The following is a 16,671-nucleotide window of genomic DNA, read 5'->3' as shown; positions in this document are numbered from 1 at the left end:
ATCTGCATATTTTACATTACTCCAAAACTGAAACTCCACAGTACAACAGCCCTCTGTCAAGCAGCTTTCATTGGGTGATTTGTTCAGGGTGGCTACTACAGAACCATGATAAAATTCAAGTATAAATCCTGGTTTTCATGTCGAACTTTTAAAAAATTCAAGGGTACAGGCACATTTTTTGCTCTTTTTTCAACCTTACGTATTACCGCCTCTCACCAATCACACACATGCACAAAAAAAATATATTAACAATAGAAAGGGTGCATGTGATTTGAATGTATCAAAAAATTCTAATTCAATTAAACAGTATACATATTTAATTTCAGGTGCAGAGTTTACATTTAGTATTTCACATACTCACATTCAAAATATACCTACAAATACATGTCACAAATTTTGCGGGATACACTAATGTATGAAATTTTTTAATTGTACAAGAATTTCAAACTCAAATTTACTTAATCAACTTCAAGATATCTTGCAATAATCTTCTGCAAAGGACACTAACAAATTTAACAGATTGAGAGAAGTCTGTTTTATTTTCCACGCAGCTTTCTTTTTCTTCCTCGATAGAAATCAAAGCTAAGTTGTGAAAAACTTGCCTCAGAGCATTTATAAATATGTATAAATTCAATGGGAATTGGATTAATAAAAGTTGCAAATTTTCACGTCTACGGAGATTCACTCAGATTTACAGGAGCCAATAATTCATGCAGAACTCCCGGAATTCAAGGAATTCCTGGTGAATAGCCACCTTGTTGCTGTCACTGCATTGAGTCCCATCACCACTGTGTACTGGCTTCCAATACCACAGTCAGCTACCACTTCCCGAATTGGCCTCATGAGGCTGGCTCATCACCAAAATGTTGAAGTTCCCACTGAAAAACGGACCCAAGACCACTTGCACCGAAAATGATAGTGTTATCTTACATTACACTATTCAACATTAGAATGTGACTGGTAACAAGATTTCCTTCATGAACAGCAGCACAACACAGTACTTCTAATAGCACACATTTTACCAATGCGTCAACATTACTGAAACTTTTACATATGGTAACATTTTACTTTAAAATTGAAGACAAAACAAATATTTACAAACATCTTTCTGTAACTTACCTAGTGCCACACGGCACATTTTTGGATCCCTGTTCTTCAAGTGAGACAAGCACATTGCAAGAAAATAGTGCCAACTTTGCAGGAAGAATGTTTTTTGGCTCACACACAATAAGCATGTAACCAGGGGAAAAAGAGCCAGGCGATGTTTATTTTTGGTGCACATATCCAAAGTCTGGGAGTACAACATTTCCACAAAGTTTTTCAAACAGGGTACATTCACTTCATTCTTCACAGTCTGAATATAAAAAGTGAGAAAATGCATTACACTCGTTTCCGTCTGTTCTATAGCATGCATTGACAATCATTTAAATTTATAATTACTCTCAATCTAGAGCCACAGTGATCTAGTCGGTACGGCATCCAGCTGCCACACTGGAGACCCAGGTTTAATTTCCAGGGTGGGTGATCAAGGTTGGAATTTTTAGGGCTGCTTCGGATCATCACATTTTGAAGAGAAAGAAGCATGTTGAAACATTTGAAGAAGTGTGTTGAGACTGATGGGAAACATATAGAACACATATTTCATTAAGTAAATGTGCTGCTCATCAGTTCTCGCATTGGTTCCTGACTTTGCACCCACCCTGCACATTTCTGAAGACACTCCACAGACCTCTGAAACCTTAATGGCAGAATAAATGTACAGTTGAACTATTATGTAAAATTTATAGCAGAGGTATAAATAAAATTTTAAAAATAAAATAAAAAACAATATTTATGTTTGTTTAAAGCCTAACTTCTACACAATTAAGAAAAAAATGTTTGGTCATTATTGCTAACTGATGATGATAACCATGAAATGGGTGAAAAGATTATAACAAACATTCCTGTCTTACTTAGGATTCAATCCAAGAATTCCTGGTTTATGTATTCCTGGTAAAATTACTGACACAGCTGAACAAAATAACAAAAAAACTAGCCAAATACTGATTATTTGATGACCAATTTAATTACAGCTTAGCAATTAGGATTTTGAAAGAAAAGTTCGAACTTTATATGAAACATTGTACGTATTATCTGGCCTCATCATCCCCACAGCCAGCCTTCTCACATTATTTTTTATTTAACACAAATATAATTGGATTTTTGAAGATTAAAACATGGTTTCATTATTGTACAAAAAACATTTAAGGTTAAAATATATTCCCATTTAGAAATAGTAATTGTCAGAACAGAATGAAATGGCTGTAGGATAACAGTTGTATTCATTTTACTGTCCTTTTGTAAAAAGAAAAAAATATTAATGAACACATCTCAATAGTTTTCTGCACTGCTTCTCTGTGCATTTGTCTTATTCTCTTCTTGCACTACTATTTCCACCTTCTAGCACGAGTTGTGACTCACTCCCATATTATTATGTATTATTTGCAATCGCAAAATGCAGTCACAGATGATGACTTTGGAAAAAAGCCAAAGGCTCGGGTCTGATTCCAGTGCCTTTTTCTGTAGTGTATTGATTTTGAAGAAAATATTGTTACTTTCCTCAGCAGCCTTGATCATATGAGAAGTCATAACATCTCCCCCAAAATGCAGTAATACAAGAAAAAATCACAAACTGCAGTCACATGAAAACAAAACAAAAAAAAAACAAAAAAAAACTGGGGCCCTGACTTTACTGACCGAACTTTTTTTAAAAAAACTGAAAAATTACAGATAAACATAAAAAACTGACGACCATTTTCCATCTCTGTATTATAGGAGGCATATTTTTAAAGTATGCGAGGCATATTTTTAAAGTAAGTTCCATTTTGCAATTAGGCTCCTGCACTCGCCATTTCGCACATGCACGCTGAGGACCTGCATCTATGGGATTGCCACAGATGGCAGTATGCAACCGTTCGCCCGAGTAGACAGTTGTTCAGGTGTGGTTACAATGCTTCAGATGATGAAATCTCATGGAGTGTGAACTACACGCTGTAATTCGTTTTCTAAGCGGCCGAAATCCATCAGCAGATTGCAGAAGTATATGGAGACAACGCTATGAGCGATAGATGGTACGAAGATGGGTGAGGGCATTTAAAGATGGTCATACAAACGTGCACGATGAGGGACGAAGTGGGCAACCGTCCGTTATTAACGATGACCTGGTGCAGCAAGTTGATGAAAAAGTGCATGAAAATGTGTCACGCAGTGTTCTGTATGAAATTGCAACACTTAAAGAAGTACCTTGCCGGTCAGCGCTTTAACGCAGATGGCGATGTGAAAACGGCCGTACAGCAGTGGTTATCACATCAGGCAGCCGATTTCTCTGAAGATGGCATTCAAAAGTTTGTCGTACGATACGATAAGTGCCTTAATGTAGGTGGCAATTATGTTAAAAGTAGATGTAGACCCAGGCTTTCATATAAAAATAAAATTATTACAACATGTGTCCTTGTGCTTATGTGAAATCGAACTTACTTTAAAAATATGCCTCATATGAACAATTATACAACAGAAGTGCTGTAAACATTCATCTAATTTAGTAATAAAGAAATACTTACTGCAGCAACAGGTACAAGTATTTCTACAAAAAGACCAGCAAGAGCATGTTTTATGTCCTTATCTTTTACTTCTAAAAAATATTGAGCACATTCTTGCATGAATTGGAAGGAAGCCTCAAATTCCTCAATTGGAACCATCTGAAAAGAAGGTAAGATTGTAAAACAACTGAAAAAAAAAAACTATTTTCTAGGTACTACACTAAATTATCTAACTAAAAATTAAAAGGAATGTCCATACTGTGAATTTTAATGCTTCATACATTCCTAAGATACAGTGCGTCCGTAAAATCATGGTGTGGTTCAGACTCCAAAAACAATAAAACCATGGGATTTACACTGCACTGAAGAACAACTCCAAGAGTTTCGAAAGTATGGAGAAGACTGGGGATGAATGCCCAGGTGGTCATGTAACATAATGGAGATGCAAACTGCACCACTGGATGGATGTGACATTTTCACAGCATTCAAGGGGTGGATGGATAAGAAGGCCTTGGCGACCATGGTCACCAGACCTCATGCCTATAGAATTTTACATCTGGGGCTATATCAAGCAAAGTAAGTACAGTGTCCTTGTCAAGAATTTTGAGCACTTGTAAGCAAGAATCCAAGAAACTTTTCAATCTGTAACAGCTGATGTGCTTAGTCTGTGTGGCAAGAAGTGGAGTGTAGGACAACAAACAGAAGCCACACCAAATTGCATTAAACATGTAAAAGTGGTCTTTCATTTCGCATGTATTTAAAATGTTTACTGTTCATGGTTCTTTCAATAAATAATTCTGAAACCCTACCATGAGTTTACGTACACACTGTATCTATCTCAAAAGTACCCATTTCATAATATGAACTGTCTCTAGGAAAGCATGGGGAAAATTTAGACAGAGTTGTTTTTATCAGAACAAAAGAGAATATATACAGTGGAACCTCGATTTTACGTTTCTCAGTGGACGAAGCTGTAAAACCTTAAAATGCAGAAAAAAGTAAAATCAAGGAAAATTTTATTTTCTACATTTTGCTACGTTGGGACCATCAAGATTGAATGTATAATGCAGGAAAATGTAAAATCCGGGAAAGTAAAATCAGGATTCTACTGTAGTATTACCTAGGGCTGAGCCGATAGCACTTTGAACTGATTCCAATACTGCTATAAATTCCCTCTAAGAGTGATACTTAAAAATTGTAACAAATCTTGCAGCAATTAACCGCAGTTTTGCTTTAAAATATTCATAATTTTACATGAAATAATAATTTAATCCATTTCTCTTCAAAATGTTGTTGCAAAACTACCACGAAACTAGACCTCGCGAAAGTGTGAGTGGCATTTTTATGGACTCTGCAAGACACTCTCAGGCTCCTGAAAAATATAGGCTGGTATCAATGATTATTATTCGAACAACCAGTATCGGTTCAAGTTTTCATGAAAATGAATAAAATATAGTACATGACAAAAAAAATATACCAGATGTGTTCCTAACACTCATACTGGATCAGTGGCTAAATGTGTTGAGAAGTCAACTCAAAATCTCATTACAGAAGGGTCTGGAATCGAATCCCAGCATGGGCATGGCGTTCCTCTCTGAATGTCCTTTAATCAATTTCTTGTCTAATCATCATTCATCCTCATCTTTGTGATTAGCTAAAAATTACAGAAAATGATGCAAAATAAGAAAAATACATTCATAATATAAAATTCACTTCCAAGAAAATATAACTTTCTTCTTGATAGGCAACACTCTTGCTTTTCTGAACTGATCTTTGTACGAATCTGAATAACCTATTTTTCACTAATCAGAAACACCCTTTGCCTCATAAGACACTAATGCCACAATAATTTAAACTTACCTTAACTCTGAAAAACTTCATGCCCATCAATAAAGATATAATGCTTTGTGTTGTGTGTGGACTTGGCTCTTTGCTGTGTAACTCCTTCAACTCGGCCATGAATCGTTTCCTTACAGACATGAAACGCGACTGGGCTAACACGCCAATCACTTCTGCATAAAGGTCAGCAATGATATGTATGTTGGCAGCGTTTGGTGCACTCTGGGTCCTATGAAATGAAAATTGTTAATGTAGTTAATCAACAGCATGCATTCTGGGTGCACAAGGTACACAATGTGAACCTCCCAACAATGTAAGGTAACACAATGCGAACCCCCAACAATGTATAGAAAAATAAGTATTTTTTCCACCGTTGAGGAGTATGGAAAATTGACTCTTTGCTCCAAAACCACTCTCACGGACACAAATTCCATTTAAGGGAACAAAACGTTCCTGCATTCCTTGCATAACCTGGCTCTCCCAAAGGCAGTCACCACAAATGATCCAGATCGCGCTTGTGGTACTGCACACACACACACACACCACCCCTGTTTTTTCCAATGGTCAAAAGCCTTGGGTACACAATATTTTTACAGTGCTTAAAAGGTAACACTGTTAAGCCTTGTTTCAATGTTAATAAAACATTAAAATGCTGACCAAGGAAAACTTTTATAGTATCAAAAAATATACATAAAAACATAACATTTCCACCCTCTAACAGGGTCTTCTTCAGACGAACATTCACAATAAATTATTGAAAGAAACAACCATCATCTTATATATACACTCCCAGTACAGGGCCCATACACAAAAGAACAGGAAGGCACCAGTCCTTATCTTAGGACATTTCCTGTCAGGAATCTTCTGACAAGTAATTGACACTACCTGACAGGTACCTGGTGAGAGTCTGTGCCTTATCAATTCCTCCACTTCTGGACATAGACAGGTTCCTTATCTCCTGGACTCCTTCCCTCCTCTTTTCTTTCTTTGTTTATCTTCCATCTTCTTTCCTCCTTCCTCTCTCATCCTTTCCACTCTTTCTAACACCCCTATCCATTCTTTGCTAATTTTCAGCCCCCACTCCAGTTCATTATTTCTTCTTCTCATTTTTTCTCTATTTCCTTGGCCTCTTTCCACTTCCTCAATATTCCTCTCTTCTCCCTCCCTATCCTCCTAGCCTTCTCCGATAAAATTTATTTTTGTCCCCTCACTCACACCACTTCTTTATAAAGAATATGGAAGACAAAACCAAGAAAATATGCACGAAAGAAGAAGAAAAAGAGAGCAAAGTAGAGAACCTATGGGAGCAACTAGAAAAGAATGGGTACAAAAAGAAAGACAGACTTGACGTAAACAGAAGAAGAAGGAAGAAAGAAGATAAAGAAACAGGAGAGGGGGAAGAGAAAGAAAAAGAGAGGTGGTTTGGTATAACGAGTATGGGGAAAGCCACAGACACGATAAGTAAAGTACTTAGAAAGGCAGGCATAAAAACGTAAAGAAAGGGAGGCTGCAGTATTTTAAGGATAGCAAACAAGAAGAAGGAAGAAAGCAGAGAGGAGGAAGGGATAATATATGAGGTTCAGTCAAGGAATGTGAGAGTGTGTACATAAGGGAAACAAAAAGAGACAAAGACAGGTTGAAGCAACATAAGGATGACATAATGCTATATTCAAGCACACAAAAGAAACGGGACACGACATAGAATGGGAGAAGGTTAGGAGGATAGGGAGGGAGAAGGGAGAAATAGTGAGGTAGTGGAAAGAGGCCAAGGAAACAGAGAAAAAAGTAGAAGAAATAATGAACTGGAATGGGTGGCTGAAAATTAACAAAGAATGAAAAGGGGTGCTAGAAAGAGTGGAAAGGATGAGAGAAAGGAAGGAGGAAAGAAGAAGGAAGAAAAACAAAGAAAGAAAAGAGGAGGGAAGGAGTCCAGGAGATAAGGAAGCTGTCTATGTCCGGAATTGGAGGAAATGATAGGGCACAGACTCTCACCAGGAACCTGTCAATCACCTGTCAGGTAGTGTCAATTACCTGTCAGGAGATTCCACACTCAGGAATTCCTGACAGGAAATGTCCTAAGATAAGGACTGGTGCCTTCCTGTTCTCTTGTGTATGGACTCTGTACTGGGAGCGTATATATCAGATGATGGTTGATTCTTTCTATAATTTATTGTGAATATTCGTCAAGAAGATCCTGTTAGAGGGTGGAAACGTTACGTTTTTACGTATATTTTTGATACTGTATAAAAGTTTGCCTTAGTCAGCATTTTAATGATTAAAAGTTGGCAGGGGTCAACAGCTTTAATATGTAATGTTGACCAACATTTGTCAGTCATAAATAACAACTCAGTGGGACCAGTAAAGTGAGGATAGTACGGAATAGAATATAGGATAATTAAAAGAGGTACAAAATTCTTTAGATGACATATTTTTGACATTCTCCTTTACCTCGTAATCTCGCACATTGCATATGGATATTCATTTGTGTTTGTTCCTTCCTCAATCTAATAATATTATTCATCCTCATTCGTCATATCCTTTAAAGTCGTTGAACATAATGTCTTTTCCAGATATAAATGGGGTTTTTAATGCAGTTGCATAACGTAGAAAAATGGTTAAAGAAGTGTACAGTTACTACAGTAGTCATAGAGTCAACAGGAGTGCATGATCGTTACCCAGAGAAGTAGAGAGCAATGTAAAATAAGGAAGATACATACAGGTATACATTTTGCACAGATGCGCAAATTCATTTGCGAGAACATTTGCAAAAAGTTGTGAATTGGGACAACAACAAATGTATTAGTTACAATAAGATACCCTTCCACCTTAGTTGTATACAGTACAATTAATATGACCACAAAGTTAATACATCATATACTCGTATTAAGGTGTTTTTTCCTAATATTGCCAAATTTAAAATTAAACACACACACATCAATAGCGTTGGGTTTGAATTCTATGTGAAGTCTTTCATTTCCTGTGATTTTCTACCAGTTATTTCGTCAAGTCAGCATCCATCACCAGTTATTGACATTCTTCAAAAATGTGTTATACACTGGCAACTGTTCCACCACAGCAGACACTTTGAGAGTGAGAGATTGACAATGCTTCTCTCATTTGGTTGTTTTGTTGCAACATGTATGGTGTTTCTGAATGGTCCTTTTACATGGCTAGTAGAAGTTAAGTTGTTATTGTAATGCAATATTGGAAGTTGTTCACACTGCCAAAGTGCTACGTGAGGATCTTCTGTATATATTTTCGAAAGGAAGTTGGAAATATTCCATAAAGATAGGTCTGGTCATGAATAGGATCTTCAAACAGAAGTTACTAGGATTGTAAACAATGTAATAGAAATTGCCAAAAAAAAAAAAAAAAATACCCAACAACAGGAGTTGGTAAACCTCATTGGCTTTGTTATTTTTTTCTTCAAAGTGAACATTTCATTTCTCAAAACGTATGATTAAATTGGAGTTCTTGTATTATCTTCCTGATAGTGTTGACATAGTTAAATTATTATTTAAACACTGAACGGATTTATTTTATTCATGGTAGGTGTAGTAAACATGGTTTTAATATTGCACAACTGATGTTTTGTGTTTCCACGTTGCGAATTGAATTGTTTTATCAGATTCGTTTTGAAGGACCACTACCTTCGTTAACAGAGGTAACAGCATCTGGGACAGAAATGGTGGTGCATCACTGCTTTGTTTATTCCCAGGTGGCGGTGGTTCCATTTTCTTTTAGGGTGCCAGTGGCTTACCTTGTCTGCTGTGCTTTCTGCAGACAGTTGTTCTGGTTTCAGTCATCTGGTAGCATTGTAGGGTGGAGATTAGCAGATTGGGCTGTCTGCTGTGTTGTGTTGTTTGGTGCAGCATGGTTCATGTCCTTGGGCAGGTGGAATGGAGTTGTACTGGAGACTGCATTTTTTCTTGCTACCTGAGATTTTTTTGAAGTATGGGGTGCCAAGTTGGGTGTGCTTGTCGATTGTCTAAGTTTAGCGCTAGTTGCTGTTGAATAATAGCATGATATTTTCAAAGAGGAAGGTGGTTGGATGAAGTATGGATACGAAGGAGATGGACAGTTTGTGACATGGAAGTGTTGTGAAAGGCCTGGTCTTAAGAGTTACCAAGATGCAATGTAAATTAAGAATGATAATTTCCCACTTTTTTTTTCATAAAATGCTGATAAATATGTGATTGGTGTGTCCTTCATAATTTGTTCCTGTATGTATTAGATATGAGCAAACAATTGTAGTAGTTTAACATGCAAGTGCATATTTATCATTTCATAGCATTGCATTTAGAAATACTATCACGGGGTATGCACTTGTAAACACACTTGAAATCTACTCTAGTAATAATTTCATTCAAGTCCTAGTACTTTATCATGGGAATGCCTTCATCACAACATACCAACATACTTTTATTTTCCATAAATTCTTAAGCTAAATGGTGTCATTAATATTAATGCATTTTGCATTGTCGATCATGCTTTTGAGGTTAATCTCTATTCAAAATTAACAAAATAAATAAAGAATAAAGCCATGCACTGGGATAGTCATACCTGACCTCTTTGCAAAAGAAACCACACACATGCAATAATATGCATGAAGACACGTGAAAAATTCAACACCAACCCTCCCACAGTCACCATCAGGGAGAAAAATTCATTATTCAGTCATGCACATACACATGTTACGCTTGTGTTATGTTACATTGAGAGCATGCTCAAAAACAAAAATAATATTAATGCATATAAACATCTACTTACCCTTCTCTATACTTGAAGTGCTTGAAGGCCAAGTTCTCGATGTGGCAGACTAAATCATCTTGTCCAGGGTGAAATGAGAGCTGCTTCAGTACCTCAATCAATACAAGACAGAAGATGAACTCTACGGCTAAATCTCTCCGCTCTTGTAGTGTGTCTGCCTCACTCTTCTCTATAGACTCAGCACTACACAGAGAAAACAATACAATGCATTAAAAGCAACATGCTCTACAGCACCATGGTATTTGATAGGGATCATCTGCATTGCAGAATCAGTGCAGTATTGCACAACTGTCTGTGCTAAAATATCTCAACAGTTGCAACTGGTTAAATTGATCAGTTCACCCCCATAACAGTCTTCAATATTTCTCCCATAAAGACAGGGCTTGTCAAAAATCACTGAACAGCTAAACATGTTATTATTCAAGATGTGTTGAAAATGAAATTAAAATTTGTATGCAGACGTGTCAGACAACTGTGATTTCTTGAAAAGTTTGCACATGCCTGTTTGCAAAGTTTAATGTGATAACTAGGATCTTCCATCACCTTTGAAGCACAGTGATATCAATTGTTTCCAACGAAGACTTTTCAAGCAGGCAGATTCTATGGAAGTTATTTCACATGATGAAGACAGACAATCAAACCACTATTGCTACACCAATGCTATTGTTGGTACCCTCCCTGAGAATCTACCAAACTTGAAGAATCATATTGTTTCAGCAGTAGACACCACAAATGCCAATATGCTTCAGAGTCTAGGACTTGATTATCACACTGACCTTTGCAAATTTACTAGAAAAGCTCACATTGAGCATTCTGAGCACCTTTAGTAAGATTTTACAGTTGCTCTACACATATGTATACAAACTGCAGCTTCGTTTTCCACATAATCTGAATAATAGCATGTTGAAATTGTCTTGTTACTTTTCACTAGCCCTGTACATTAAAAAAAAATCTCTAGGAATTGTTCATTGTATAAAGTGTATTGTATGGTCATGATTGATTGATTTGATTTATATTACTTCACTTTTGTGCCATTTTTTGGCTAATTTGTGAAGATGGGGATGAATGATGATATTATCAAATTGATGAATGGACACTCACAAACATCCATGCCCAGGGTGAGATTCGACCCCAGGACCCCTGGCGTCGTAGTGCGATATGCTAACCACTTGGCATGCCTTCCATGCCGTAACAAGCCAACTAACATGATCATAATCAGGGGTAGAAAAATACAGGGCACCCAGTCACCATTGTACTCAAAATTTTTATCTGGTGCCTGAATTTACAAATTCAGTGCTAAAAAAATATACTTTTTAAAAATATTTGGAGTTTGCTTATGCAAATTTTCATTACCTTTTTTAAAAATAACCAGTACAGTATGTGTTTTTTTAATGTTTGTGTGTTTTCTGTATCACATGTATCATTAAATCAGAATAATCAACATGCCATTATAAATGTTTTCACTGTTAGCAGAATTTTAAAATCTGTGGTAATATGGTACTCTGCCATACATTAGAATGTGTAGTATATGTTATTCATGCTGTTACCAGTTGTGCCATCTTTAGGAAAACCACTCTGGCAAGAATCAATTACTTTTAATCCAATTTGCATAAATTAATAAATTAAATGTTTCAAGATCATGTTTCAAAATATATAGCTTTTTCTTAGTTGGATTCATGGCTTTCTTAGACCTTATTTGTCTCCCCCCCCCCAAAAAAAAGGTGGTTCCTGAGGAAAGGGGGCCATTACCTGAATTAGTTTTAGCATTTTCTACCCCTGCTCATGACTATAATAGGGAGGAATATGGTAGAGAGGCACCATATATTGACTTTTAAAAAGAAGTCATAATGGCACTGATTTAATGTTTATAAAATTGCTACATTTACATTGAAGAATCAGAGGTTTATTGTAAAAACATTTCAAACATGTGGAAATATAAAATCACCTTTTGCCTTTCTGATCAACTTTCTTCATTTCAGTTGAATTTCCTTCCCCTATCTGCCTCTCATACCATGCAAACAGTGCTCTCAGAATGGAAGGAAGACAGTGCTCCGCCACAGAGCCAAATGCACTCAGAAGCTGGTCAAACTGAGGATCCTCCCCTCGCTGCAGAGATTTGGAGAGGGGTTTCTCCTGAAAATACAAAGAGAGCATTCACATGAAGTCAAATCAGTTGGAACTTCACATGAGACATAAGTTGCATAATTGCGACTTGCACTGCACAGTTCCTGAAATATTGGCACTGAAATTGATACTGAATGTTCATACATGCAGGAAGTTTAGCAATTATGTACACACAGGACATGCAATACACAGAAACTAAGGTAAAGAATGCAGGCTGATTCAGGATCTGTGTAACGAGCCAGAATAAAATGCAGTATAATCAAAAACGACAGGAGTCTGTGGCTGACGAGAGGTCGCCAGGAGAGTCTTGATCAAGAGGGCAAAGTGTGAAGTGTGTTGCGTGTGACAGAGTTAAGTCGGTCCACTTAAAAGGTTCGGGTGAACCCACTGAGGACACCTTGATCGACTGACACAGTGCCGTATCGTGACTTACCTGAGGAACCGCAAAAGAAACCATGTACAGTGGTGGCACTTTGGGTTTATCACTATCAATATTTAGATATCTTACTGGCTCATGCGTGATTATCCTCCCTCACTTGTGAGGATTCTCGCAGCCAAGCAGTTTAAGCCAGCAAATGGCCTAAACGTAACATGGCGGTTAGCGCTCTGGTTATGTCATAGTAAAGACAAAATAGTTACCGGTCCCTCCCCCACCCCCTGCCCTCCCGACAATAAGTAAATTAAAATAATTATGTACACTGAAATAATCATTGTTTCCTGAATTTACAAAATTTCCTGACGAGGAGCTCATTAAAGCCACGGAAGAAGTTCTCAGGGATTCACATACGAGATACAATTTTACCATTCTTGATACTTTTAGTGCATATAATACGTACTTGCAAGTTAGAGATATGACTAACACAGTGCTAAGAGACATTAGCACTATGCAATCTGGGAAGCCACAGGATAGGTGATGAATTGATGAAATGGATGTTGGAATAAACAGAATGAAAAGCCCATGCTTTACTCACAATTTGAACTCAGGGGCCCTGGCTTTGCAGATGGCTGTTAACGAGTGCTTCATACACTTCATACATATTGAAACAGAGGCAAAACATAATGCAAAACACTGTCAAGTGAATATACAACTCACCTGTGTTTCTGACATGACTGCTTCAATCTTCTTTTCAGCCTGCACAGTGAACTCTGCAAACAATGTTCTCATTACAAACTCTCCAGGTCGAATATCCACTTCAATGTTGACACAGGGTGGATACAGAAAACGCTCTTTATGTGCACCCCATGGAAGAACTGTACCCACTGGTGCACCTCCACTCTTTGTTTGAGAATCTGCAAAGTTTGATGTTTATGTATTTTTATGCAATTAACATTGAATGCCGCTTAACACAAAATTATCTAATGCTGAAATTCATCAAACAAAATAGGTATAAATCAATTAAATATTTTACTAAACTTAATCCTGACTTCACCTACATAATGTTTACCTTATCCTAGAGATAATGGGTAGCTTTAAGCATAATTTCTCAAAGAACAAGATTATAGTAACAAAAAGATGCAGCTTGCAGATGCAAATATGGATCTAGAAGTGCGTTTTCTTTTGAATTTCAAAGCTATAAAATTTTATGTATTCCCCATCCCAGTTTATATGTTGTTTCTACAGAATTTGTAAATATGGAAACCTCTGTTATTCATCTCTAAATTCATTTTTTTATTTTTAGCTGATACAATATTAATTTCTCAGTCAACACTGTTTGAGATTCTATCCCCTAATGACAACACTACATAGTGCTGAAAATATTTGAGGAGAAATTATGTTTGTACTGGCTATTCTTTGAAGTGACCCACTTGGCACCATATCACCACCTGAATACTACTTTGTTGTATCTCCACTTTTCATCAGATGAGTTGATGTTATCGCATTCCTTACATATTCACATGCCATGTTCTGAAGTGACATATTGGGTTGTCAGGTAGCGCGAATTATCAACAATAATAAAATATTTGTGCACATCTTGTAGCATATTCCAAATCCACTTTTATCAGCTCTCCCAAGAAGTTACTGCAGATGGACATACAACAAAATAGTATTTAGCCGGCAATATGTTGTGACATATCACATATAGTGTGTGGTAGAGAAGAATGGTACTTTTAAAAAGAGAGCACTTCAAAATTTGATGTTGCAAAATGAATGAATGCTGCTCTTTGTTCTATTTATAATGCATGTGGCTTAGATGACATCTCCAAGGAACATTGAAATGTCTAGGAAACAATCTGGAAGTTTCGAACAGAGTACCTTGACCCAAGAAAGTTCTAATAGCAGTCACTACTGCATGATTACAATAATGGTATCTTAAAAGTTCCCATAACCACTGCGTACACTACAAAATAATACAGTAAATCTGATTTTTAAAGTACTGGAGCAGGTACTCTAGAAATAAGCATGTTCCATTTTCATATACAGGATGTCGCAAAACTCTTTCAACAATGCTTGGGTGCTGGTAGATATCATAAAAACAAGTAACTTTTCCCTATAAAGTTTACCTTGAAAGCGCTTAGTTTCTGCGCTATAAGCGCTTAAAATCTATCCTGTACGTATGCAACCCAACACAGCAAACGCTTACTCTGGCATAACTACCAGGGGCGCATGGCAGGGTTGCCACTAGCGTTCCTCGTTAAGAGACACAACTTGAAAACAACAACTTGGGAGTCTTTTCTGAGCAAAATCCAAAACATTAATGGTACTTGCGATGTTGTAAGAAGCATTGACAGTATTTATAAAACAAAACCAAAACAAATAATGGACAAACTGAAATTCAAGATTACTCACACATTCTAAAATATCTCCATAATTGATTGATTGATTTGGTTTATTTTAATTCGCTTTTCTGCCACCTTTGGCTAATCGCGAAGATGAGGATGATATGATGAAATAACAAATGACACCAATGTCTAGACCAGGATTTAAACCCGAGACGCCTGACGCCGTAACGAGCTGTGCTAACCACATCGCCACGGAGTGTTTTGTGTATCATGAAATATCAACAATTGCAAGGGAAACGTGAGATAGGGGAAATCCACGAACGAACAAATGTAAACATGATGTGTTTGCTGCCTCGTTTCTGTACTGCAATGTTATTACAATTTATTTGGAAATTATTCCTATCTGTGCTAGCGTTATTGCGAATCGTGTTCGTCTCATAATGAAATAATTGCAAGACTCTTTTAATTTAATGATTGATTGATTCATTGATTTATTGATTTGCTTTATTTTACTTCTCTTTTTGTGCCACTTTTGGTTAATTTGCGAAGATGGGGATGAATATTTTTTTTTAATTTAAAATTTTGGGTGCGTCAGCACTTAGGCTATTTTGCACCCGTCACATTATACAGGGGCCAGCCCCTTATCATTACAAATGACAACTCTAACGTTGCATAACTAAAAATCTTAAAATCTTCTGACTTCTGTTAAAAGCTGAGGCTCTAAACTGGCATTCAGCACACACAAGGACAAAAAACAGGACAACACACACAAAATTATACTGGCCATAGAGCCAGTCGCCAGAGCCTCGTTAGTCTACAGTCCAGGGTGTACTACGTGGAAGTGAGGTTGACTTTTGGGCCCCTATGTGGAAGGTACCCCTTACACCCCGCGAAGATGGGGATGAGTGATGATATCATGAAATTGATGAATGAACACTCACAAACATCCATACTCAAGCCGGGATTCAAATCCAAGATCCTTGACATCGTATCGCGATGTTCTAACCACTCCGCCACGGACCCCGACTTTCAATTTAATTAAAAACGTCGTCTAGACATGAATAAATTCACACATTAAAACTAGTGCTTATTGAAAACAAAGCCAAGAAATGCATACTTATATCAAGCGCTGAAATGTAAAGGGCACTCGTATTGCAGATTTGCGTATTATTTACATTTGTTCCTTCGTGGATTTTCCCTACCTCACGTGTCCCTTGCAATTGTTGCATGATACACGAAACACTCCTTCGTGGCGATGTGGTTAGCACAGCTCACTACGGCATCAGGTGTCTCGGGTTTAAATCCTGGTCTAGACATTGGTGTCATTTGTTATTTCATCATATCATCCTCATCTTCGCGATTAGCCAAAGGTGGCAGAAAAGCGAATTAAAATAAACCAAATCAATCAATCAATTATGGAGATATTTTAGAATGTGTGAGTAATCTTGAATTTCAGTCTGTCCATTATTTGTTTTGGTCACTTTATAAATACTGTCAATGCTTCTTACAACATCGCAAGTATCATTAATGTTTTGGATTTTGCTCAGGCAAGACTCCCAAGTTGTTGTTTTCAAGTCGTCTCTCTTAACGAGGAACGCTAGTGGCAACCCTGCCACGTGCCCCTGGTAGTTATGCCAGA

At 37.1% G+C, this 16,671-nt stretch overlaps 1 protein-coding gene across 4 annotated transcripts in view; it reads right to left on the bottom strand.

Annotated features, from left to right (window-relative positions):
* Positions 1 to 16,671, bottom strand: part of fry (microtubule binding protein furry) — a 1,034,138-nt gene that overhangs the window by 946,990 nt on the left and 70,477 nt on the right. For all 4 annotated transcript variants that reach the window (XM_083126340.1, XM_083126342.1, XM_083126341.1 and 1 more), the window contains 6 exons: positions 13,405 to 13,601; positions 12,133 to 12,320; positions 10,188 to 10,370; positions 5,439 to 5,646; positions 3,600 to 3,737; positions 1,120 to 1,354 (listed from right to left, as the gene is read on the bottom strand). In XM_083126340.1, the coding sequence (XP_082982466.1) occupies positions 1,120 to 1,354; positions 3,600 to 3,737; positions 5,439 to 5,646; positions 10,188 to 10,370; positions 12,133 to 12,320; positions 13,405 to 13,601 (1,149 nt within the window). The remainder of the gene's footprint in view (positions 1 to 1,119; positions 1,355 to 3,599; positions 3,738 to 5,438; positions 5,647 to 10,187; positions 10,371 to 12,132; positions 12,321 to 13,404; positions 13,602 to 16,671) is intronic.

Source organism: Lepisma saccharinum, chromosome 8, assembly GCF_977018435.1.
Source record: "Lepisma saccharinum chromosome 8, izLepSacc3.1, whole genome shotgun sequence".
Classification (NCBI taxonomy): domain Eukaryota; kingdom Metazoa; phylum Arthropoda; class Insecta; order Zygentoma; family Lepismatidae; genus Lepisma; species Lepisma saccharinum.
Note: the sequence above shows the minus strand (reverse complement) of the source record. Positions and strands in the feature narration are given on the sequence as shown.